Source organism: Lonchura striata, chromosome 4 (assembly GCF_050655825.1).
Source record: "Lonchura striata isolate lonStrDom1 chromosome 4, ASM5065582v1, whole genome shotgun sequence".
NCBI classification, from domain to species: Eukaryota; Metazoa; Chordata; class Aves; order Passeriformes; family Estrildidae; genus Lonchura; species Lonchura striata.
Window position 1 is genome coordinate 65,630,273 of NC_140706.1, and position 25,600 is coordinate 65,655,872.

Here is a 25,600-nt window from a genome sequence, read left to right on the forward strand (position 1 = left end):
TTAGGGTTTTTTGTTGTTTTTATAAAATTTTTCAAGATATCACAAAATTACACACACTAAAAGCTTAAATCTGCACATTTTCCAATGAAAAATTGAAATATCTTAAATTTATTACTCGTATATACAATTTCAATCCAAATTTACATTCGCATTTTCATGGGTAGCAAAAGGCATGGATCAAACACAGGTTTGAGATGTGTCACTTCAGCATATTTATAGGATATTTACTTCAAATCTTGGTATGTGTTCATTAAAATTTATTTAGAACAGGCCACTGACAAAAGGCTGGATTTTGTGCTGAAATGGTATAAACTGTGGGGAAAGTCACTGCTACCATCCACTCCTTTCAGTGCAAACATCCATAATTTGTTTCAGTGAGATTCACAGCACAATGATTGAAAAATTAACAGATCCATTATAACCTCTGTGAGCTGTTAGTTTAAAGCTCCATCTATGGCTGTGCAGTCAGTTTAAGGCATCTGTGCTAGACATCACTTTATAACTTTTTAAAAGTTAACGGAAGTGATTCTGCAGTTAACTAACCAAAAAGCTGGAATTCCTCTCACCTACCCCAGAAGAGAAGTTTTTCACTTCGTTCTTCTTGAGTTTTTAAAAACAAAGTAGTGAAGTTAATAAGATATGACAGATTATAAACATCCCCCTCTTTCAGCTACAAAAGTGGATTTGTATTTGAGTAACTTACATTCAGTGAAATTGTCTTTAGACCTGTTTGAAATCATCGAGGTTTAGCAAGCACAATTTAAGCAGAACTTCATTCAGATATTGAAAAACAAAGTAAATTAAAATTAAAATTTACAAGGCATACTTTGTTTCCCTCCAAACTTATTAATTACTTTAAATACGGAGAACAAAAATTCAAAATTATGCCTCTCCTGCTACACTTCATAATCATAAGAGAATTCAAATGAAGACATCTCTCAAGCCCAGAGTATGAATAGTTGGGTATTTTAACAATCTGCACAAACTGTAGATACTGAATGTTAATTTAAGACACTACGAAATCAAAAGCTCAATTTTCCCCTGTAATTTTCTGTTGTTTGAGTTATTAAAGAACCAGCACTGAAGGAAATACCTGCAAAACTATCCCAGTTACATCCACTCAAACTCCATACTTAATAAAATACTAACTATGGAGACCCTGAAAAAAATAGAAACTCTATCTTTAAATAGAATCCAGAAATGCAGTTTCATATACAGCTGCATGCTCTCAAATGCGCTTTTGCAGAAAAACATACTTTTTGATAGTTAGCCTTGAAAGCAAACCTGCCACATAGATCCTTCCTTTCCATTTAATACTCTACATATAATGTAATCTTTTTTGCTTTGGTAAAATACAAATATGGGGAAATATGGGTAAGGAAAGCACAGTAAATAACATGGGTATACATCATACCTTTTTTTAAGAAATCTGAGCTGAAATGTAAGGCATCCCTCGAAGTATTTTTTTGCATATGCAAGGAATGCAGTTCTTTGTAAACAAAAGCTTGAGGAAAGCAATACTGAAGCCAAAGAATCTTCCCTAGCATCCTTCCAATGATCCCATAACCAAGAGCAACTCTCCTAGGACAAGTGTTTTGGAACTATATCCCGTGAAAAAGAGCATCCCATCCTTTGTCTTTCCATACATTTTTAATCACGTAGTAGAGACTGCCTCGCCTTGAAGATCTCCAGATTAGGGGAGTGATGCCAAAGTTGATTCTCAAGGGCACGAGCTCATCCAAAGTCTACTTTTCTGGTACATCACTTTCTATAGATTTTGTGGCTTGCACAGTATTCCCACAGGAAATACTTCCCAGTGCCTGGGACTGACAGGCAGCAGCGGGTTTGGTGGTGGGAAGGGTTTTAGAAGAGTTGGGCTGATGTCTGCGATGCCCTGAATCCTCACCTGGTCTCCTCCTTCCAGATTCTTCACCAATAGGAGGCTGAAAAGAAACATGGGGGACCTGTTAGGTGTTTTGTCATAAAACCAGGTATTTTTTGCCTCTCCACAGACTTGTAGGACTGAAAGGATCAGGCTCTTTGAATTTATCAGGCTGCCGTTTCATGAAATCAAGCACTGCTCTCAGATTAGCTTGCAGTGAAAATATTAGTACACCAAATATAATTTAAAACAAGCATTGAAACTTACATCCACCCTGAAGTCCTCCAGTCTCTTAAATTTACTCAGGTATTCTTGCAGTTTGGGGTCAACAGCTGGAGTCTTGTGCTGAGAATATTTTAGGTAAGCCCAAAATTTTTCCAGTCCATACAACTGACCTAGTAAGAGAAAAAGATAATTTTACCACTTGACAAAGGTCAAATTTAATTATAAACTTGATTATTCACTGGTAACTATATTTTTGAGAGAAATGAAGATAAAAAGAATATGAATAAAAGCTGTTCTTGGTTAGTTAAGAAGTCAATGCCAAGGAACTGGGATTATCTTCAACTAATGTTACTGCAGTGTGAGCAGTGACAGGCCTGTGATAATTACCAGCTTCATAGTCCCTCTTTGTTTCTTGTTGGAAATCCTCAAATATTTCTTTCCTGAATTTCTTTTCCAGGCCATAGCTGTAAAATCTGAACAAGCATTCCAAGCCGTACCTGGAAGAGAACAGAGAGGCACAAAAATCCATCTTGTCTCTTTGGCTCAGAGAAACAGAGAGGTGGGGAAACTGGGTGGAAGGAAGGGAATTATATCCAAGAGGTAAACAGCAACGACAATTTCGTCTGTGGCCATTTTTCTGGTATTTTTGTAAGGCAAGAACCAGTTTGAACAAGTAAAATGAGTTTAAGAATGTCTTCACCTACAGAAGAAAGAATCTGAGGAGTGTTAGTACAGAACTTACTTGTCATGGTCAACAAGTTAGAGGATTTTGTAGAATTCAGAACTGAATACAGGTCAGGAAATGCTGCACAGTCATTCAACTGCAAAGCACAATTATATAATGATTTTTTGCTATTAAAGTAACTTATACACACGGTATTTTAAAGATTTACAAAAAGTCAGAGGTGGTACAAAAAATGTTCACTGCAGATGTACGTACATTTCACTGTCATTGAAAGGGATGGTAAGGCCTCAGGAAAAAATACCTGTAGTGTTCTTTTGCATCCTCTAGAGCAAGCTGTTTGAATTCTTCATACATTTTCTTGTTGAAGTGGTCTCTCAGAAAAAAGGACCAGAAGCGAAAAAGTGTGTTCATTTCTTGGGACTGGCCAATTCCCAACCGTTTCCTCTCTGGAAGAAAATAAAGAAAGGGAAAAATAAAACCACTATTTTAATTTTTCACCAGAATATTTTAAAGTGCCTTGTCTTTAGTAAAAAAACACACCAGATCTTCTGGTAACTTCAGTTTAAATTTGAGGGTGATTTTTTGGTCAGGGAATGTTAAATGGAAAGCAGGGTTCCTGAAACAGAGGAAGCAAGTAAATTTTGCTTGCCTTTCCCAAGAAAAATTAAAGATGAGGAACAACAGGAAGAAAACTGGTATCAGACAACATGTGAAAGCTTCTAAAAATTTTAGGAAGTGCATGGAGCAGCTTACCTGTTAAACACCTCCGCCGGTATTTATGGTACACCTGCTGAGTAAAGCCATTTTCCTTTAACAGTTCGTGAGATGGATGCTGGAATTTGGGAAGAGAATTTGGAGTACAGCCATAACCTGCCAGTGGGGCTCCTTCTGAAGGTGAGGCATTGGAACTGCTGGAGAAAAAACCCAACATATTTCTGCCCTGTAAACAGCTTTTCTGCAGAATCAGTTCTCACCCGCCCTGACCTGTGCAAGAGCTAACGTACGGTCACCTGGGGACTGCTGCAGTGCACCTGGGTTTGGGTGCACTTCAAGAAAATCAGATTTTGTGCCAATATGTCAAAAATAAACCAGCTTTGGACAATGATCATTAAACATTACCATTCTGCTTGATTTTAAATGACCACCGAAGTGAACATCAGTGCCTCAAGTAACATTACTGCTGCTGTATCATGGATCAGACAACACTGTGAACACCAATCAGCCTAGCTTGTTTCCAGACATACTGCATTTCATATTTTTGTCTCTCTTGATCAGTCTTTTCTTGCTTCCATTGTATTTATAAATTGCCTTTTATAGCCTGCTTCTCCATTAGTAGTGAGAACTACCTGCAACTAAATTTTCAGTAACAGCAACAGCATTTACCTCACAGAGGAAGTTCTTGGCCTGTGGTCTCTGGAATCCATCACCCAACCAACATGGCATTCCAAGGGAGGATTTGTACTGTGGCGTGTTTTTCTTTTTCTTGGAGCCTAAGAAAGTAAATGAAGGATTTATTTCCCTATTTTGACTTCACTCATTCTCGCCCATTTAAAACAGAGACCTAAAAGTTTTCTGTTATCTAACAAGTTATAAAGTCACAAGACCACAGCTTCATAACCTGAAGATTAGTCTTGTTTAACTAATCAAAAATCTTAAGCACTACAGTTTTGTCAGTAAGGACTTTCAAGGAAGAAGACTCGAAAATCCTTTAATAGAAATAAAACACTGAATATGGTAAATATTTTAGAGTTAAGCAATAGGAGTAGAAGCATTTAATTTTTTGCCATTTAATTCTTGATAAACTGTATACACAAATGTGAATTTTGCAGGCTTTTGCTGTTTTGTTTTTTTTTTTAAGTATGTTTTTCCATTTACCTTTACATCAAAGGATCGTGCTTCTTTAACAACAGGGTAGAACCTGGGTGTTTTGTTGGGATCCTGGAGCCTTGGGGTGCGAGGTGTTCGTGGGGTGAAGCCAGGGTGGAAACAGGGGGAATCTGGGACTGCCGTTGGCAGCGATCGAGCCATTCCTGCTGTTGGAAGTACTTCAGCACTTAGGAAATTACAGGCCAGCTCCTCTGCTAAATATGGAGGCAGGAAGGAGAAAGTGGGGTGGTTTTACTGAGCTACTTTAGAGGTGCTATTAGCATGTAACCCAGTAAATGTTAATAGTACCATGGTATCAGAAATAGCACAAGAGATAAGATTTGGATGTTGTGACTGCTCAGTAATGGTATGATACAAGCAGTAAATTCTTCTAATCTCATTTCCTTCCATGCCTGTATCCCATAAAAAATGCTGGTTTCTATAAAATGTTTCACACATTGTAAATTCCAAGTCAAACAAAGAGCACCTGATGCTGGTGGAGAGTGACAACAAAGCAGAACAAGTGCCAGCTTCTTGTCACTCAACAGAAACCACACTACCCATGAACAGTTGGCAATTTGAAAAATTAGCAAAGAAAGAGCCCCCTCAGACTGCTGACTGAACCAAAATTAAAATACTGCACAGGCAGAAAGAGTCAAAACACCTACAGATTTGTTCTTTATTACAGAGATTCTAAAAAACCAAATGCTTTCATACTTACCTTTCTGTAACCCTGGAGGTCTGGGAGGAACTTCTTGGGTTGGATCACGAGTTTCTGGTGCAAAACTAACAAATTCATCCTTATTAATGAGGTTCAGCTTCTTAAAGTTCTCAATCTCTTGCTGAATTAGAGAAAGCAAATTGTAAATGCAAAGCAGGGTAATAGATACCATCCAGGGAGACAGATGCATTTCATGAAGAGAAAATAAACTAGAACTGACACACAAGTATCCACATATCTGTCTCAGGTGGGACATGTGCATGCTGAGCATGAAAAATCTCATCAAATCATTGTCAAGTCCATAACAACAAAAAAGGAAATAATCTCTCTTGCAGTTTGCTATTTTTCACTGCTTCCTCATGTTTGCTGGTTTTCTTGGTCCATTCTAATCTGTATTCTAAATTCTACCTTTAATTCTTGCTCATATTCTGAACAACCATTTCCACCTTTGTCATCTTGCTTTTGTGCAGACATGCTCCATTTGTCCATGCACCTACTTCCCCCTCTTTGTGCACAGAGGAAGCCCCTTTCCCTCACCACTCAGTGTTTAGATAACTTAATTCTAACTATTGTTCCAACAAGCTGCAAGGCCAACAGAACCTTTATATAAAACTACTTTAAAATGACTGTATTACATCATCTCATCTCTGGCAGGTACCCCCTTCCCCTCTGGGTAAAGGTTTGCAGTTATGAAACAAAGTACTCACAGAACAAGAAAACTTGAACTATCTCCAAAATGTTACAAAAAATATTCATTTAGTACTTTTGGTCAAGTGTGTGGGATGAAAAACTTGGGTTTGCTTTCAGTTGTAAAGAAAATTCAGCAGACCTACAAATGACTATCACTTTCCTGTAGCATTTTACAACTACATAGCAGAAGGCTGAAGTTAATTTGGAAACTGTTTGGACAGGCATGGTTTTCTAGTCAAAAACTAAAGAGAATTACCTTCATGAGGGTATCATTTTCACTCTGATCCATCCACAAATCCTGCTCGTAGTAGTACAAGCCATCGTTGATGACTTTAGCAAGTTCTGATGTAATTTTTGCACGGCACACACGGTTGCCAGCGTGATCTCCACAAGGGTGTTTTTTCACATATGGTGGTGTCTGTGTTACAATTAAAATCTTGTTTACATCCTGATCGTCAATTTCATAATCAGAATCGCTATCTGACCAATCAGTAAATTTATTTTTCCGACACTGATTTTGTTCCATCTCTTCATCAAACAAAAATTCAAGTTCTTCCTGTTCTTGTTCCTCCTGAGGTGGGGGTGGCTGGGGTTCATCTGGTATTTGATCAGGTACAGGAACAGTCTCCTAAGTTGGAAAAGGTTTATGGATTATGATTTTCCAAACTTCATTGTATTCTCAAGCATCACATATGTTAAGATGCTTAAACCTTGGTTTACAGTGTAACCTCAAAGTTTATTTTGCATTTGTTTATTTAAACATAACATAAAGGTTTTTTATTTTACCTTTAACTTGACAGTGGATGCACGATGCCTCTTCTTCACTTCTATCCAAGGTTCAGAGTCCAAATCTGGCAAACTTGTGGACAGTCCTTTAGACATTGTCTGAAAATTACTTGATTCAGCATTTTCCTTTGGACTCAGTGGGCTCCCCACTCTCGGAGAACTTGGTGCAGACTCTAGCAGTAGAAAACAGTAGCTCAGTTCCTGTTGTGGATTGCTTTGGTTTTATTTTGTTTGTTTTTCAAATCTTTCACTGGTCTTTTAACCACAGCTACCGTTTTTCTACCTCTCTGGATAAACATAACACTGATCAGATATTTTTTCATTTTTAAGAGACAGCTTTTCAAAGTCTACTCAACACTTCAAAATAAAATCAATTCTAAGAATTTATTTCCATGGAAAGTTTCTTAATGGAAACTTTCTTTCATAGCCTGTGAGATATTATGTGTTGCTGGGGAGAAAAAAAAGAGCAGCATCATTAGGATCGTGTTTTCTCCGTGTCATTCTCTAACTCTGTGGATGGGTGTCTAACTCCATCTTCATTCTTCCCATTTAATTTCAGCCAATGTTTTAGGAAAAGATTTCCTTGACAAGAGTTGTCAGCAAACAAATGCATCTCCCTATTAAAAATATGAATGAATTTCCCATCTGAAACAAGGATGCCCCAAACAAACTTCCAGCTGCCACAAAAATGAAGCAGAGTTTAGGACAAGTTTAATACTGCTGTTTCTAATTCCACAGGACTGTAGCCCACCATTCTATATTCTGAAGAATGGTTACAGCCATAACACACAAGAAACATTTTTATCTACTTCACATCAGCCACATGACTTGGCAAGTGCAAGGCTGGCAGGCAGAGCAGTTGAATAAACCATTACCAAAAATACAACTTCTATTATGGAATCAGTATCATGAGGCAAATTTCCTAAGCTAGACAGACAGCCCTAAACTTATGTTTCTGTAAAATAAATCCTTTACCAGTATGAGAGCCAAAAGTTTGGCCTGGTATGAATTCTGGACAGTTGATGAGCTGAGAAAAGTCAGTTGGAGGCAGGTTGCATGGAGGAGGACCTGGAATCGGCCACTTTTCTGGATCAACCCTTTTTCTTAGTTTCTGATCCACAGTTTCAACTTCGGTACTGTCCTTTAGGGCCTGTGTGACAATGTGACAAGCATATTGTAACATTAAAAACTATCAAAAAAGAAAAAAAAAAAACAAAAAAAAACCAACAAAAACAAACAAACAAAAAAAACCCCAAAACACCAACTTGGCCGCGTATAGCCTCTTTATAGAATCCTTATCATTACAAACAGAAACTTTTCTTCACTTCATAGCTCTGAAGCTATGGCACCATAGAATTAACCAAGCACCTTTTCAAACACATACTTCTGAATGATTTTACCTCCAAAATGAGTGCAGCATTCGTAGTCAGAGCTTGCATCCGACGGAAACTGGCGATCAGCGACACAGGCAAAAATCCCTGTTGGTCCATCTTCCTCCTCAGGAAGAAGTCTCTCTCCAAATTTTCTGTGCTGAAATAATACTCACTGCAGAACAAAACATACAAACCTGAGCTTATTCTACAGTTAAAGAAAATCCTAAAGCAACAACCTAGATTCCTTGTTAAAGGCTTCCATTAATAAAACAGAGTATTTTGACATCAACAAGACCATTCTTCAGCAGAAGACCCAGAGAGCAGCAAGCATGCTCGACAGGTTAAGACAGACTTATGACTCAGTACAGCACAGAGGGGTAAAAATCAAAGCCTTGTTACATTTGCACAACCCAAAACTACACTCCAGTTGTCCTTCACCCACCCCCTCCCTCGTTACTTACATGGACAGAAGGGAACAACATTGTCTTGGCCTCCATAGAAATGAAGGACAAGCACTGCTTACAGTCAGAGCATAAGTTGTGTCCCACACAGCAGTACCAGTTCATCCTGAACTGCATCTTTTATTGACCCAGTTTCCAGTGGATTGGAAGGCTTAATATCCTATCTGAGTGCTGAGGCACAGATAGATATCCTGAACCATCAAGCATGCTTGTGAGAAGATGAGAAAACAAAACCAGTCATGTTGTATTTGCCATGAAACTGTACCAAAAAGGCACAACAGCTCATGGAGGAAAAAAGCTTTAAAGAATGGATGATGTTGAAGGACAGGGACATTACAGGAATCTGGTAATACCACAGAGATGAGGGACAAACAGCAGAAAGACCAATTTTCAACAATGAAGCCGCTCTAGGAAATAATCCAGGTGTCAAGATACTTAGTGAAGACAAAAAGTAAGGAATTCAAATAATGATCTGTCACACAGAGCAAGGGAATGAGAAAAGGTCCTATGGAAAAGAATGGAAAATGCCCTCAATTTACATGACAACTGAAATCTAGGCCTTTCATAGAGCTTACACATCATAGCATGATTTTGCACAGTACATCCAAGGAATACTAACTCCTCATTCAGAAAAACACAAGTAGGGAAAGACTTCATGGGAAGCAGTTAAAACTGTATGACAAAAATAGAGGTAACGCAAAAAGAAAATGAGAGGGTATTAAAATGTTGAGGAAACAAGCTGCACATGCAAATTGAAATAAAGATCATTCTACTTTTAAAAATGAATAAAAAACCAAGTCTCTCCACTGAAGCTGAGATCAAGGCCAAAGTCTCCAAGAGCAGGGCACTCTGATGCCACCACTGACTCAAGCAGCACCTTGATACCATTTCTTTCTCTAAATTTTGTAGCTGAAGAAATTTGAAGGAAAAGCTGGCTCTATGAAACACACAGATCACACACTGAATATTCTGAGCTGGAAGGACCCACAAGGATCCTCGAGTCCAACTCCCAAGTGAACGGTCCTTGCAGGGATCAACCCTGAGACCTTGGCAGCATCAGCGCCGTGCTCTGACCAACACCCAGCTCCAAGACAATGAATTTAAAGTCTCAGTGCTGGACAAGACAGGACAAATGGAAACACTGCTATTAAATCAAAGCAAACAGAGAAGAGAACAAGGCTTTTGGAGAATCAAGCTCTTACTCAGAGCCAAGTATGATAAGTGAAGCAACTGGGCACAAAGAGATAGTTTCTTTCAAGAATATCCTGTCTACTGTTCTGAGCTGCTATGTTCCTTTTCCCCTCCCAGAAGATAAGCAAGCACAAATGCCATAAACCAACATTTAACTAGTGTTACCTTTACAATCATACAGTAAAGGTAAAATCCTGTAACGATTCACCTAGTTAAAAATTCCACAAGCAGAAATGGACAATGACTGAACTTGACTCAAACTGCCTCACTTGATGTCCATCACTCTAGAAAAAGGAATGTGAAAGACCATTAATGATAAATGAAGACAATGCACAAAGTTTGCTCCAAGTAGAGGGACAAACCTAAACACACACACCCCCTCCAGCTTTTTCCTCATTCCTTATTCTTGAATTGATACTTGAACTTTTATTTGTTTATTTTCTAAAGCAAAAGGACTTTTTAAATAGAGTTCTGCTGCACATTGCAGAATGAGGAGCTGCTAAGCACTGAAACTTTTCAGGCTGACAACTTCAGCCTGTGCTTAAAAACATAGAAGATACTTTTGTATGCAATCCAAATATTACTCTCTTGTACATCAAGCTGGTTCTTGAGATAAGCATAAATTGCTTGATAGCAATGTGTTTCTTCCTGTAATTACACATCCATTCAGTTGGACAGTGTCTAATATTTTCTCTATTAAGCAGGTAAACTTTTAAAATTTATTCACCCACTAGGATTCAATCTCACTTCTATAATATATCTTGATTTTTCCTGGACTCCCAATAGGAGCTCTGAGTCATAACGATTTTGTGTACCTTTATTCTGTATATACTTCCCTCTTTGGCATAGTCACTTTAATATTTTATAGCTACATCATGAAAGGCAGGCAAAGCCACCCCAAATTTAGAGGCTCATAACAGGTAACTGATGAATAAAGTCTGTTTCCCATCATTATTAAAAGAACAGAATAAATAAAAAACACTGGGTTTTTGGGTTTTTTTTGGTCTAGGGAGAATAAAACTAGTGAAGTTCTTTTCTAAATCTGCTCAGGAATCTCCCTCTCATGGAAAGCAAACTCCATAACCAAAAGCCTTAGGAGTTCACACCAGGCAAGCAACCAATGGCCGTGGTTATCCAGCCATGCCAAGTCTTCTACCAACACCTGCCAACCTCTCAGTGCCAAAAGGGAGTACAAATATACCCAGAAGTCAGATGTGACCAGTGCTGTAACTGACATTTTTCTCAGCAGAGGGGACATCACCATGTCCTACCTTAGCAGGTCTGGATTCTACACTGCATGCCCAGAAATCTGGCCAACAGTGGAGTGGCTGTGATCCTCCCCCACTTGTCTGAGGACAGTGAAGGCCGATTATCCTGACATGGGGGTACATGTCCACTGTCAGGTCTCATAGGGGCCTGGCAGCAAGAGCAAAAAAAAGACTGCAATAGAAGTTTTGAAGTTGATAGCCACATGTCAGATACTTTCTGCCCTTTAAAGAGGCTTTTCTCTTCCTTTTTGCGTCAACTGTAACAAAAGAAGCGAGAATAAAATAAGCAAGTTGCTGTATGGAACACGAGGGCAATCAAAAACCACCACAGAAGCATTGCAGAGAAATGCAAGTACAGAAGATGAAATATCTGCCAGTGGTGGAAACTGTCTCTTTAGAATGAACTAGTGCTTTCCAGGCCCTTTTTGACTTGTCTCCTGGTGATAATCAGTCTTCCAGATGGTTTCTCATTGCCTAATGGTATACACAAGAAAGTAAACAGTTCAGATCATTGAAAAATCAAGTATCATTGCAAAACTACTCTCTCTCTCTCAGTTACATGTTCCAGGTGAAACACACTGAAAACATCAAAGTAATGAGACTTCTCAAAGTGAAATTGAGAGCAAATAGGGGAAAACATCACCCAAGAAGAGCTTTATAGGCAAACAGACTAACAGTACTCAAAAGCACAAGCTCAGAGACATCCATATCTCAATTACATGACAACATAAAGAGGGCTGTGTACCATAAATAAAGCAGTTATACGAGTTAGAGCCAGGCTACAGCACAAGATGTAGAAACAGCTTCCTTAAAACTCCTCCCCATTACTCAAGTTTTTTCACCCACTAGTGAATAAATTCAAGCTGACACTAGTAATGGTCAAAGTTAACTCAAACAGTTGAGCTGCAGTGCCTTAATCTCCAACTTGACATGGATAATAAGGATTCAACACTGTTTGAAATGAGTTATTTTATCTTAACTAGACTTCTGAAAATATTTATACATTAAGCAATCTACGTACATTTGGTGTTTAATGTATTCCTTGAGAAGGGCTTCATCCACAGAATACATCTGCACTCCTGTTCCGTCACCATAGTAATAAATCACACCAGGGCTAAGCTCAGGCTGAAATACTTGGTCAATTCCTTCACCATACAGCTCTTGATAACCAACTGAATAGTCAAAGTTCACTTCAACATAGAAGAGAACATAAAACAGCATCAGAAAATGAAGACAGCAACATTATAAGCATAGTTTTCAAACTTTGTGCCAAGTATCTGTTGGATTAGCATACTGCTGGGGTTTCCTCTGCCTCGTCCTCTTCCTCTGCTTCTCCCCCTTCCTCTGCCTCTGGAGAACCCTCGGACGCTGCCGCCCTCGCTCCTCACGCTGCACACCTCGTCATGGTCGTCTCTCTTGTCTCTATCACGACGCCAATCTCCAAGAGAAGAAGAAAACACAAAATATCTGCAATCACGATGAAACATCCTGGTGCCTCTAAGCCCCTCATGCCACCAGAGTTCTCAGCCTGAACCTGAGCAACCTACAGCCTCAGCTATGCTGAGGTGGTCAGGGCTGAAGCTGCAGGAGAGGAGCAGGAAAGGTGTGCCAGCCCTGCCAGAGGGTGGGCCAGGCAGGAGGGGTCAGCAGCAAGGAGGTAATGGATGGCAGTCAATCCCAAATGCTTCTGAAGCAACTGGACACCCTGGTGCCAGCTCGGAGGTCACAGTAGCCATGATCAGCTCGGGGCAGGAGGGAATGATCACAATAGTTCAGTCTCCTCCTGTGGACAACTCTCACCACTACTGGAATGAGATGAGAGTCATGGAATTGCAGAATGGCTTGGGTTGGAAGGACTCTTAAACACCATCTGGTTCCAACCCCCCCTGCCATGGGCAGGGACACCTTCCACTAGTCCAGGTTGCTCAGAGCTTCACTCAGCCTGCTGTTGAACACTTCCAGGGATGGGGCAACCACAGCTTTTCTGAGTAACCCTACTGGATCAAACTGAGGGCTCCTAAATTTAACAAAGGACTGACTAAAGATATGTATTAAAAATGGTATTAAAAATCTTGCTTTCGCAACGATTCTTAGTGAACCCTACACATGTAGGTTCATACACTCAAGTCCTGTCAAATAAGACTCTGAATTTACAGAGAATATAATCTGTATGTGTGTGGTTTTCAGTCATTTGACCATCCTAATAAAAAACTGCTGAAGGAAGTGAGAACTGGTCAAAATCCTCCACCCACCCCTATCCATCCTTCAGACACATGCAGATCAAACTCTTTCATCCACATTCCTAAAATGACTTCATAAATTCCGTATCAGTAGCATCCAGTACTTATTGTAATGAGTAAACATTCAAACTGGGAATGTATATTGCAACTTTAAAACTTAAACCAACAACCTTCCACTCAGCCTAAGACTTCTGCCACCTAACCAGCTGTGCTCACAACACCTGAGGACCAGAAGCAGCACCAGTTGTGGTGTTAGTACAGCTTTTTGCATAGTTGTTCTGAGAAATAGGTCAGGGAGATGAGGGAATCAGTCCAGCATGAAGGAAAAAACAACATCAGCAGAACTGCCAAAGCAGAGTTCAAAGTGTAGCTCCACAAGCAGCTGCTCTGGTAGCAACAAGCTGTGGGAATAGCAGCAGAGCAGGACAGAGCAGACACCTTCTGAGGCTTTTTCCAAACTTTCTTCATTGTAAAATCGTGGGACAAGATGGTGTAGGGTGCTATGAAGAGGAATATAATACAATAATTATATTCCTGCTGGTCACTGGCAAATATAAACACCAGGCTTTACCTACTAAGATTCGACACAAACTGCCAGCTCATGTGATATTACACTTTATTTGCCACCAACAGCAAGACCCAGAGAGTGAGAACTACTTACTTCTTGCCTCATTCCTTCTGTTGTTATGAGGTATTAACTTGTTTGTTTCCAGCATAAACCTGGAGCTCGTTCGAGAGCCTGATCTGTCTTGACTGTCTGACCTCACATCGTCCAAGTGAAGCGGCACCCATTTCTGCTTGTTACCTTGAAAAGTTAATATATTACTCTTTATTATACTAATACTCGAGGTTTCAGCCCTGGAAAGACTCCATAGAATTTTCCTTGTAAAACTAGCAACAGTTAATTTCAAATTTTAAAAAGTGGGAGAAGCTTAACATGGAAATTTTAAGATATTACAAATGACTAAATAATTAATGCAGAAAATAAGAATTTCTGAAACTGAAATATAACCTCACCTAAGCTGCAAATATAAGAAATAAAGGTAAGCAGTTTATTTAATGGCTTTTCAGATGCTCCATAATGAAGAATTTACAGCTATGTCAGTGTTAAATACAGACAGTAAATTACTTGCTATATAATTTCACAACTTGTATATGAAACTTTGAGATGAAAAAAAAAAACATATAAAATTAACCACCACAATAAAAATTTCAATCACAAGTCATACAAATTTTCCTGAGAATTTAGCTGTGATAACGTACTTTCACCTCAAGATATTCAAAGTTCATTCACATGCATCAAAAATTACTAGCAAAGCTTCATTTTGTTTTAGTTTCAGGCTGACCTAAATTATCCACCAACAAGTTATTTAACTAGAATATTAATTGGTATTGTGGGATCTATTATTTTATGACTAAGAAATATAAGCAAGTACATAAAATGTTTTCTCTGCACTGGAGGGGAAAAGAAAAACATATTTTACCTGTGGAATGCCTTGCTCTTAGACTGAAAAAATTAAAAGCACTATAGGTTTTTTTAATATATCTATGTATATAGGAAGATTAATAAATCTGAACAGAAAAGGTCTTTAGGGTCTGGAAAAACACCATCAGGGAAGCCAGACAAAAAAGCAGCTGATCTTGAAACTCTGCTGTTTCTCCAGCTTATTCCAATCTCCTGACCAAATGAGGTTTGCTTCCCATTTTGAGTGGGATCAAAAGGAAGCAAATAACCTGGTTTAATCCTCAAATGATCACTTCAATGGGCAAGCTAATAGTAGAGCATGAAAATGGAAGTGCTGGTGTATATGCAATAACACACACGCACACATATATATTAAATTAAATTAACACGGTGTTACCTATCGAGGGAAACAAAGATACCAGAGGCAGAAATGGCTTGTACAGCCATAATAAAATCCTCCAGAAATCCTCAGAGCTCCAAGGACCAATCAACAGAGCATGAGCTGCTTTTCCCCCAGAATTCCTACTTGACTGAACAGAAGGCTCCAAACCCTGAGGGCGGCAGGCTGGCTGAGGCTTCCATGCAGACACCAATATATTCTGTATTCACCCAGCAAATGCACATCATGAGAAGTTTTATTGAGTCACTCAACTGGAATCAATGCATCTGTATCAACAATGACTTACTGCATTATACACAGTGCCTAAACTCACCTTTTTTCCTTTGGTTATTAGTTTGAGCTTCATCTTCACTAATGTTATCTGCTGGACCATCTGGCTTTGCCTCCGGATTGTCCTTGATTCCATTATTGCTTTTTTGATCAGATTTCTCCTCCTTTTCTCTTCTATTTGTTGGCTTCTTACTATGACTTACAGTCTTACACTGTAAGAGACACAGGCAATTACTTCTGGCAGTACAGCTGCTGATACCAGGAGGTGCACATTTCCTTCAGCTATTAAAATTCCTTTTTTATTACCTGTTCCCAGCCCCTTCAGCAGGGTGAACTTTAAAAATTGTCTTGTTTTGTAAAGTCCATTTTTAAATAGTTTTATATTCTGCTAGCATGGAAAGAGCATAAAATGAATTTTTAGATTAAGAAAGGTTTTGGTTTTTAACAGAAGACATAAAACAGTGGTGTGCACAACAAGGAGGGAGGGAGGGAGAGAAGGAAGGAAAGGAAGGAAAGGAAGGAAAGGAAGGAAAGGAAGGAAAGGAAGGAAAGGAAGGAAAGGAAGGAAAGGAAGGAAAGGAAGGAAAGGAAGGAAAGGAAGGAAAGGAAGGAAAGGAAGGAAAGGAAGGAAAGGAAGGAAAGGAAGGAAAGGAAGGAAAGGAAGGAAAGGAAGGAAAGGAAGGAAAGGAAGGAAAGGAAGGAAAGGAAGGAAAGGAAGGAAAGGAAGAAAGGTGCTGAAGCTCCTCTCCCAGGAAGACAAGCTGAGAGCTGGGATTGTTCAGCCTGGAGAAAGGAATGCTTCAGGGAGACCTTTCCATGGCCTCTCAATGCTTAAATGGGGATTGCAAAATGGGGACAGACTTTTCAGCAGGGCCTGTAGCAATAGGACAAGGGGAAATGGCTTTAAAATAAAAGACTTTCAGACAAGGTACAGGAAGAAATTTGTCACGATGAGAGTGGTAAAACAGTGGCACAGGCTGCCCAGAGAGGTCGCTGGATGTCCCTGGGACATCCTGAGAAACATTCAAGGGCATGCTGGATGAAGCTGACTTGATCAAGTGGAAGATGTCCCTTCAACTTGGGTTGGGGGGGGCTGGACTAGAAGACCTTTAAAGGTCTCTTCCAACCCAAATCATTCTATGATCAGGTATAATTTTTACCTGCAACATGGGAAGTTTTGCAGACATTTCTGCTACAGTGAAAGAATTTTCCTATGTTGTGGAGACAGCTTTGAACCTTGCTGGAATACATACAGTAGATACTGCAGTACTGTGCTATAATGAATTAGAACACAAAGCCTTCCCCTAGACGAATAAACTAAGTTTAAGTACAAACCAAATGTTATTTTGTTTTACAGACACTACATGAATTTGGGCACTTTCAGCTATGAAATGCATGTTGTTGAACCCAAATGTTCTGGTTTCCCTGACCAAAAGCACCATGTGGATGCTGCTGCAGAGCTACTGCACTGTGAAATGGCACCTCAGCATTTGCAATAATCTGTGCTCTCTTCTTGTTTTAAATAGCAAGAGAGAGATCTAAAATACACTATGCACTTATCACCTGAGATAAAGTGAAAGGAGGATAATTTGACAGAATAGATGTTAGCTTAAAACCCAGAAGAGGAAAAATATATCAGAGGAATAAGATAACTAAGAATAACTAAATTGTATTCAGACAATGGGCACTCTCTCTGAGCCACAAGAGAAGGCAGCATGTTCACAACTCCAAAGGCCTTCTCATCTGTGCACAAACAGCTGAAAACAGCAGAAAAGGTAAATTAAACTTTTTTAAACAGCGGAGTTAAAAAATAAGGCACTATTTCATGCACATATCCATGGCACACCACTAACAAATTCCAGCACCAGTGCAGACAGTTAAGAACACACGAGTATCCTGAATTACTGACAAAACTTCTACTGAAATCCTACAACACCTAAAGCATATTCTGGGGGGAACAGTATGAAACAGATAAACCAACATCGTTAAGAAAAATAATCCTGAGGATTACAAAAGACACTTACTTCATTGTTTGCTATTTCGCTCGGGGTCGGCCAGCTTGCAATATCACCCAAATCATCGGCCTGCAAAGGTGACAAACACTTTATATTCCTACTTTGACTTAGCCCTTTTTAACACAGGGAAAATGTCAGTCACAGCTCAGAGAGGCAGACTACCCCCAGAGCAGAGCTGTCAAAAGCAGCAATTTTTATAAAAAGAAATACTACAGAAACCAAACACTCAACATTTGAAGGAGTTTTGAGCTCACATCAGACAATTCTCAGATTCAATGCTGTCCTACACATATGTGATTAAAAGGTGTCTACTGCTCAAGGCTTTCAGTTTTTGGAAAATCTTGAGAGCTATTAACCAACCTAAAAGGGGTGGCTGTACAAAATTTTAGGAACTTAATGTTTCAATGAAAGGACTCAGTGTCTCTTGTAATGGTAACTTTATGCACATAAAGGACACTCATCACATAAGATGCAAAGAGGATTTTCAAAACCAATCAAGCATCCCTTGTGCTCAAGTGATGCTGTTTCTTTGCAGCCCCTTCATAGTTTTATGCAATCCCACTTATTTTTTAAACAATAATGCCTTCCTTTATCCCTCGTCCATACACCAATTTAGCAACTCTCCTAATTTTAATTTCCCTTTTTTTTTGTCTCTGTATTAAAAATTGTCTATTACCAAGGCATAATATAACACTTCTGGTTGGAGCTTCAAAATACCTTGTATCTATTTATTAGAGCAGTATCAGCTATTTATGATCCTGAATATTTACAGGCAAAAATACAAACCTTGCTGCTTTTTCTTGACCTGGGTTTTCCCGCTTTTATCACTTTAGTGGAGTTTTGTAGTTCTGAAAAGGAAGAAAAACATTTTCAAGTAAGAAATAAGGCTACACTTTAAATGAGTAATGCAGGTGTGTGTTAACAACTCTGCCATGGTCTATCATACTACACCAAAGTGTTTCTGAGGGCTTGACATCAAAGTCAATGAACAATTTTTTAGTGAATAAAGTCACTAATAGTACATGACACTGAAAACTCACACTCACAAGGGCAAATCCTCTTGCAAACCAGGCGTACAAGATGCTGCCTTACCCCATATTTAAGCTTTTCTTTTTTTTCAACTAAGAAGATTAAAGCTATGTCAAAATCCTGGTATTTTAACCTAACAAGTGGCAAAGAAAACCTCTGATACACATTTAGTAAGTCCTCCTATTAAAAGCTATACTTATAAGGCAGAATCAATTAAATATGTAATTATGCAAGCAAGGGGAAACAACCATAAAAACAACTATATATTCACAAATTCCTAGTAAATTTCTTTTATAAGTAATTACTCAGATGCCAAATAGAGTTTAGCCATATAGCTCAAATTCAAGCCAAAGTAAAACAAAAACCAAAACAAACAAACAACAAAGGAAAATATGCAAAGAGAAAAACAGTACGTAGTTAAAACCTAAACATTATAATATTGATCCCATCTGATCTCCTGAGCAAGAGGAAACCATCTCTTAATTTCTTCTGTTAAGCCCTGGTTCTCCCCAGTGCATGTCTTCCCATAGAGATGGGAGTCACAACTATTCCTTGAAACCTCTCATTCGGTGTTTTATTGCATGACAAGCTTGAAGCGCTGAACGTGTCTGAAATCACAAGTGGATTATTTTATACAGGGATAACATCACCTCCTCAGCCCTTATCTCTTTCACATCCAGTGACTAATCTCCCTTATCAGGGCTCCACACTGGGAACCCCACCCTTGTGCCCAGTGACTCTGGAAAGCCTCTCTGTCTGCTTCCTGGAATACACAGTGAACATTACAAGCACAAACTAATGCTTACTCCACATTCCAGCCTAAATTTTAATATAATTTATAGCCATATAAATGATGAGTTTCATGTATATGCTTCATACAACTTGGACATCTCACCAGACACGAATCCAGTGAATCCTGACCACCACTAGCCAGCAGGTTTTTGCCTCTCCTACAGATCTGCTTTTTAAAATAAAGACAAAATACACATCTCAATTAACTTCAGACTGAGAGCTCTAAGAAACACGCAGTGACCATGTAACCCTAATTTTCACTTGCCACTCAGTAGTAAACTAATTGCCCTTTTACAAAACAAGACAAACAACTGCAGGGGTGGAGCAGCAAACAAATTTGTAATTCTCTCCAAAGGAACTGCCAATTAGCCATGCAGGTAAACTGAGTGGCCACAGCGTGGCTGTAAACACACATCTCTGTCCAATTACCTGACTGAAGCCCTTTTTCCACCTGACAGCACTTTTACTTAAATTGCTGCTGAAGAGCTGTTCTGCCAGAACTGCTGCTCTGTGTGTCAGCAGGGTGTAGCGAGGCACCCAGAAGTGCAACACTCATTGTTGCTGCACTGTCTTAGTCATGGGAAATAATTTATTCCAGGTGGCAGGAAAGGCTGTCTGAATGGAGCAGAATGAGACCCAACTTGTTTGAAAGAATCTCTCTTATCTGAATGGAGTAATCCAAGACTTGGAAGATGCATTTGCAAGCTAAACAAAAAGAAAATATTAGGCAATGCCTGGTGGATGATGCCCTTTTGGAACTCGAAGGGCTTGAGATCTCATCTCACTCTGTGCTTCCCCACCTCCACAAAGTTCCTTTTCCTCCCAAAAGAGCCACGCTCAAAACCAAATTTACAAATTTACCAACAGGTCCTTCCTGGCCAGCTCTCTGGGGCTTATCACGTGGGAGCTGGACTTCAGTGTGAAGCATGAAAGGGAAGATAAAGGGGAAGGAAAAACAAGAAAGAGGGTGGGAGAGTAAAAGAACATAACACGAGATCACTGAAAGGTTTTACCCAGGTCACATCTGTTCTGTTGTCATAAACAGGCCTAGAGCCACAAAACACCTGAAAAACCATCTGAACACAGGCAAAACACATGTTCAGGTAACAGCCCTCTGCCTAACATCACTCCAGGGCTTGATTTTAACCTCCCATAACAGTGCTGGGTACCTAGAAATGGTATCTTTAGTCAAAATACTATTTCACTTGTTAATTCCAACACAACTGCATTAAAAATGTTTTTTTCTGTGGTATGCTATGAGGAACTTGTTAATTAGTGGTGTGCTGTGTCGATGAAGGAATTCACTGATCTTCAAAGATTTTATTTGCTGGGTTTCAGAGTTTTGAAGGTGTGGGAGAAATAAATAAAGTATGAATTTAAACTGCCTCAGAGACAAGGCAGTTTATTGGCAATGATCATCTTTCAATCACTGAACTCCATCCAGTGGAGATGGCATTCACATGAAAACAGAAATCAGCCTCCAAAGCCATTTTTGTTATGGTTCTTCCAAGTTTCCTAGCAGACCACATCCCAACAGGAGGTACCTCCTGCAGAAAGACAAGGCAGTACAAACGTGCCATGAGCAGCATGTCAAGATCAATGGAACAACAAGTCTGAAAAAGAAAAGATGAATTTTCGAACCACCAAAACTGCAGTAATCCTCTGGGACAACAGCAATAGAGAAGGAAAAGCAGATTGCATGGCTGAGGATCAAAGTTTGTACCTAAGATCTCTCACCAAACTACCCCTGATCACAATCACAATAGGGTCACAAGTAATAGGACTTCAAAAAGGATGGTTTGAAGCTCTGCAAATAAATAGCAAGTAATTTTTTCTGATGGAAAGGCAAGATGATATTACTAATTTTTTATGAAAGCAAAGTCTATTAACATAGGTGGAATGTATTCTAATTTTTGATACAAACACTGTTTATGCTATGAGGCTTTCTAGACAATATTCAGGTTTTATTTTTACTTGGACTGCACGTGTGTTCTCTTTTGTGAAGGAAATAGCAGCACATAAATACCAGAAGTGCTTCAGGGAGCAGATAAAATCACTCAGCTCTTCAAAACTTAATTGGAGCCTGTGTGTTGAACTTGTACAATATTTTTCTTTCAATGCTCCATTTGAAACTAGACAGTATATTGTATTTTTAAACAAGGTAAGCTATGCTTTTATCTATTGTTTTAACAGATGAAGTATTGCAAATGTAACAAAAATTATCCCTTGGAGAATATAATTAATTAAAATCCAGAGCATGGATTACAGCAAAGATTCTGCAAAACAATTTTAAAAATCCCAATTACTATCCTAACATTCTGCTCTACAGGAGTTCTAGAATTTTATAGCAAAAACTACATTAGGTTATCAATCTCCATGATATTTGAACAATTAACCAAGGCAGCAAGTTATGACACTTGCACCCTTCCATCTATTTATGTTCAAAACCCATCAATACAGCAAACAATAGTGGGGGGGGGGCAGAATCCACAAAACATGATTGATTCACCATGATGCTATTTATTTTCCTTAGATTTAATTTCTCAGTTCATTTTTTTTCTTAGCTTCTTCACAGAAAACTGCAACCTGTGACTCAATTTCTACCAAAGTTTTCATGGTTAAATGTAGCACATGCCACAGCACAGGGAGGTGGGTTTCAGTTTCATAACAGGTCTCCAGTTTAGAAACAAAAACCCAGACAAATAACAGTCAAACAAAATTACACATGCTGTTATGTATAATTAAAATACAGGCAGCAGCTTTGTATGGATAATGTTTTTAACCCTTTTAGGGTTGGGGAAATTGTCAATGCTGAAACTTCTGATAAGGCTTTCAATAAGTTTTATATGCTACTATTAAAACACTCCATGAATTCTTAAGAACTAATGAGCACACCTGAATTAAATACACCCAAAAGACAGTAATCAGATCATTTATCAATTTACTCATCTAAGGTTTGCTATTCATAGCAACACAGTGTATCTTCACTAAAGTGTACCTTTACAACCTGTTTTGCTATCAGGCTAAAGCAAATTGGTTTATACAATAGCACTACAGTGAAATGGTTCTGGTACCAAAATATCAAACAGATAAAATGTACTCTTTGATGCCCCAAAATAAACACAGTAAGCAGAAAATAAAAGAATGAAGTGTGCACTTATTTTAATTAACTATGTCATTCAAGCACACACTAATAGGCAAACCCACTTCAACCACTTCAGCAGCACAAGTATTTTGCTCCACTGAATATTTTGATGAATTTCATGAACAACTTTTGAATAATAATCTAATAAGTCATTAGAGACCCACATCAGCTATACAAATCACACGAAGACTTGAGAACCTGTCAGGATCAGAATCATGGAATCACCAAGGCTGGAAAAGACCTCCAAGATCATCAAGTCCAACCTTTAACCAAACACCACCCTGTCAACTAAACCCTGGCACTGAGTGATTTCTTGAACCCCTCCAGGGACTGACACTGCACACCTCCCTGGGCAGTGTGTTTCAAAGCTTAACCACTCTCTCAGGGGAACAATTCTTCCTGAACTAGAGAGAAGCCTATTAATTTCATGAGCCATTTTATACCTGATACAAGTCATGCCCCACAAGTTAAAGGCAGATGAGGATGTAGAAGTAGCTTATGAAGTTATTCTGAAATTACTCTGCTTAAAAGCGAAGTTTAATGAAAGGCTTGGTCAAAAACACTGAACTGTGGTAACAAACACACCATGAAAAGTTCAGGTATGTTTGCACTGGGTGTTTGGTTCACTGCAGTGACTAAAACCCACTAAGGTATCTGAGACAAAAACGTAATCAGTTGCAGTAACAAGGCTTGGGCCGAATTCTTCTGCCAAAATGTTACATTTTCCTGGTAGTATCAGGTGATGTTAATAGTTTGTTTCAGTAACAAGAACAAGGTTTGCCTCTATCACAAACCAATCCCATGATAAATTGAAAGTCCAAAGATGACAGGCTGGAGCCAATTTTCTCAAGTCTGTAACTATCACTGAACATACCATAGGTGCACATCTCAGGAAATTTTTAACAAATTATGCCAGGATCAACAAGTCTAGCCGGATCCAGTCACTGCTTTGATGTGAGATCCTTTTCCATTTTATTATTCTCTTTACGGATAGTTCCACATTCCATCACAGTAGTACTTCTGCTCATCCACTTATTATTTCACATGACTAATTTCCATACTACAACATTCAAGAGGGCCTAGTGTGACAGATGTTTCTTTGCCAACGTGCAATTAGTGTCTTCAAAATACATCCCTTGTTGCGGGTGGAGGCACATGGCAATTTCTTCCTTCAAACAGCCAGGAAGGATCAGCTGCTTTGCCTTTTACAAGGGTAAGAATGGTAGCTTCCTCATGGCTCTTCTGGTGGTGGCCAAACCAAAACACACACCCTGGTGTGTGTTCTTCACCAGTGCCACTGCCAGCAATGCTGACTCTCTTATTTGCTCAGTTACACACCTGGCCACCGAAAATTATGTTCTAGTACAACTCCTCAGCTTAATTATTAATTCCATAAATGGTAGGCACAACTTCTTGCAGGAGAAAAACAATGTTAGGCTCTCCAAATTCACAAAATGAAGTATGAATGCTTGCTGCCTCCTCCTTCCTTCTGCAGCTATTTGTGTCCTTTATCTTTGCTGGAAAAGCAAACTTTACAGAGGTGAAGCACTCACGGTGCTAACACAAAAAATGCAGCTTTCCCACTGCTTCTGATGTAGCAGTGTTGCTATTGCTGCCACAGCAAGGCAAACGAGTGACAAGGCCCCTTTCATGCACGAAGCGGACCACAAGCTTCTGCCCAACCAGCTGGATTTTGGAAGCTGGGCACAAACAGGTACTTAGGAGCGCGTCAGTACACATAAACAAAACAGTACAGATAATAAAGATGGGTATATATATGTTGCCAAAAGTTCTGCTCTTCAGTCAAGTAGAGATTTTGTGGTCTGGAATGTGGTCTCCGTTTGTATGACCTGTACGCTTGAAACTGTAAATTATATATTTTTCTTTGTCAAGGAAGTACGTGTTTAATTCAAGGATAAAAGTGACTGTGAGATCACAAAAAAGGTTTGTCAGGTGCCCTTGGGAGCAAGTGCTGAGATTGAAATTCTCGGGAAGCACTGGTTGAAGTATTTCTTTTGAGGTCAGCAGTTTACTCGCAGCCAAGAACAATACTCCAAGAAGCTACAAACTTCTAGGAACTCTTTGCTAGCCTAAGCACAAAGCCTGGCAATTTCAAGTTACATCCTTGACGACCAGCTTTGTAAAGCCATATGCCCGTTCAGTCAGCGTGGTGCCCATAAAGCAGCTTTATCTTACACGTAGTGATTTAAGGCCAGGAAATTATCCCGTGGCTACTCTCCCTGTGTAAACACACCAAATCCCAACAGCGAGCGAACTGTCTGCTTTGGTCAGTGCTCAGAGCCTCCGCAAGCCCATTCTGGAAACCAAACCCAGCTAACGGATCGTTCCGAGGGCCTTGCTACACGAGTAGCCAAAAGAGAGCTGCGGCAAAGCGGCGTTCCTGAAGGAGGCTAACGGAGACGAGTGGGCGAGCAGCCTCCCTGCGAGCGCCGGGGTCCGGCCGGAGGTCACCGCCAGGCCGGGGCGGCCACTCGCGAGCCGCGGGCCCTGCGGCCAGCCCGGCGCTGCCGTCCCCGGCCGTGTCCCCCGCCCCGAGCGCTGCCTCCCGTGCCCATCTATGCCAAACCCAGCGCGCCCGGCCCGGCTCCAGCCGCGCCGCGCACGGGCCCGGCTCCGCGGCCGCCGACAAGCACGCGCTTTTCCTTCCTAAAAAAACACCAAAAAAACCGAAGCCGCCCCGCTGCCACCGAGGCGCCGCGCACACGCTCCCGGCCCCGCACCTGGCTCCTGCGGTCCCAGCCGCCCGTCCGGCCCCGCGGGCGGGGAAGGGCTGTCCCGCCGGGCTCTGCGCCGCGTCCACGCGTTCTCCTTGGGCGCCGGGGCTCCCCTGCTCCGGCCGCCCTCCTCCGCCACCTCCACGCCGCGGGGAGAGCCGGGCTCAGGCTGCCGGGGCTCCTGGGCCGCCCCCCAGCCCCGCCGCTCCGACACCTGCGCCGCGGACATGCCCGGCCGTGCGCCCGCCGGAGGGGCCGCAGCCGGGGCGGCCGAGGCGAGGAGCCCGCGGCGGGGGAAGGGGAACCCGCCTCCTCTCCTCGGCGCCCCGCCCCGGAGCCGCTGCCGGCGCCCCCCGGCCGG

General features: G+C 40.4%; 1 protein-coding gene across 3 annotated transcripts; it reads right to left on the minus strand.

Annotated features, from left to right (window-relative positions):
- LARP1B (La ribonucleoprotein 1B) lies at positions 1-25,483 on the minus strand. Of its 3 annotated transcripts, none has more exons than XM_021541616.4 (19): positions 25,246-25,483; positions 18,325-18,386; positions 17,548-17,607; positions 15,567-15,735; positions 14,050-14,193; positions 12,443-12,586; positions 12,170-12,338; positions 8,256-8,400; positions 7,831-8,005; positions 6,856-7,028; positions 6,326-6,697; positions 5,380-5,500; positions 4,668-4,873; positions 4,176-4,282; positions 3,546-3,703; positions 3,094-3,238; positions 2,495-2,604; positions 2,150-2,277; positions 1-1,943 (listed from the first exon to the last, which is right to left on the minus strand). In XM_021541616.4, exons 1-19 carry the CDS (start codon positions 25,466-25,468, stop codon positions 1,746-1,748), a joined length of 3,009 nt encoding a protein of 1,002 aa, XP_021397291.3. In that variant the 5' UTR covers positions 25,469-25,483; the 3' UTR covers positions 1-1,745. The 3 variants fall into 3 exon arrangements, with proteins under 3 accessions (XP_021397291.3, XP_085434430.1, XP_085434429.1); XM_085578304.1 differs by having other exon boundaries at positions 3,546-3,700; positions 17,548-17,625; XM_085578303.1 differs by having other exon boundaries at positions 17,548-17,625.
- Between the last annotated feature and the right edge of the window lie 117 nt (positions 25,484-25,600).

Coding starts and splice junctions, on each gene's coding strand:
- LARP1B (XM_085578303.1), bottom strand. CDS start 25,468: ATGTCCGCGGCGCAGGTGTCGGAGCGGCGGGGCTGGGGGGCGGCCCAG. Junction 6,698..6,855: donor CATCCACTGTCAAGTTAAAG/GTAAAATAAAAA, acceptor TTTCCAACTTAG/GAGACTGTTCCTGTACCTGA. Junction 3,704..4,175: donor CCAAGAACTTCCTCTGTGAG/GTAAATGCTGTT, acceptor TTTTTTCTCCAG/CAGTTCCAATGCCTCACCTT.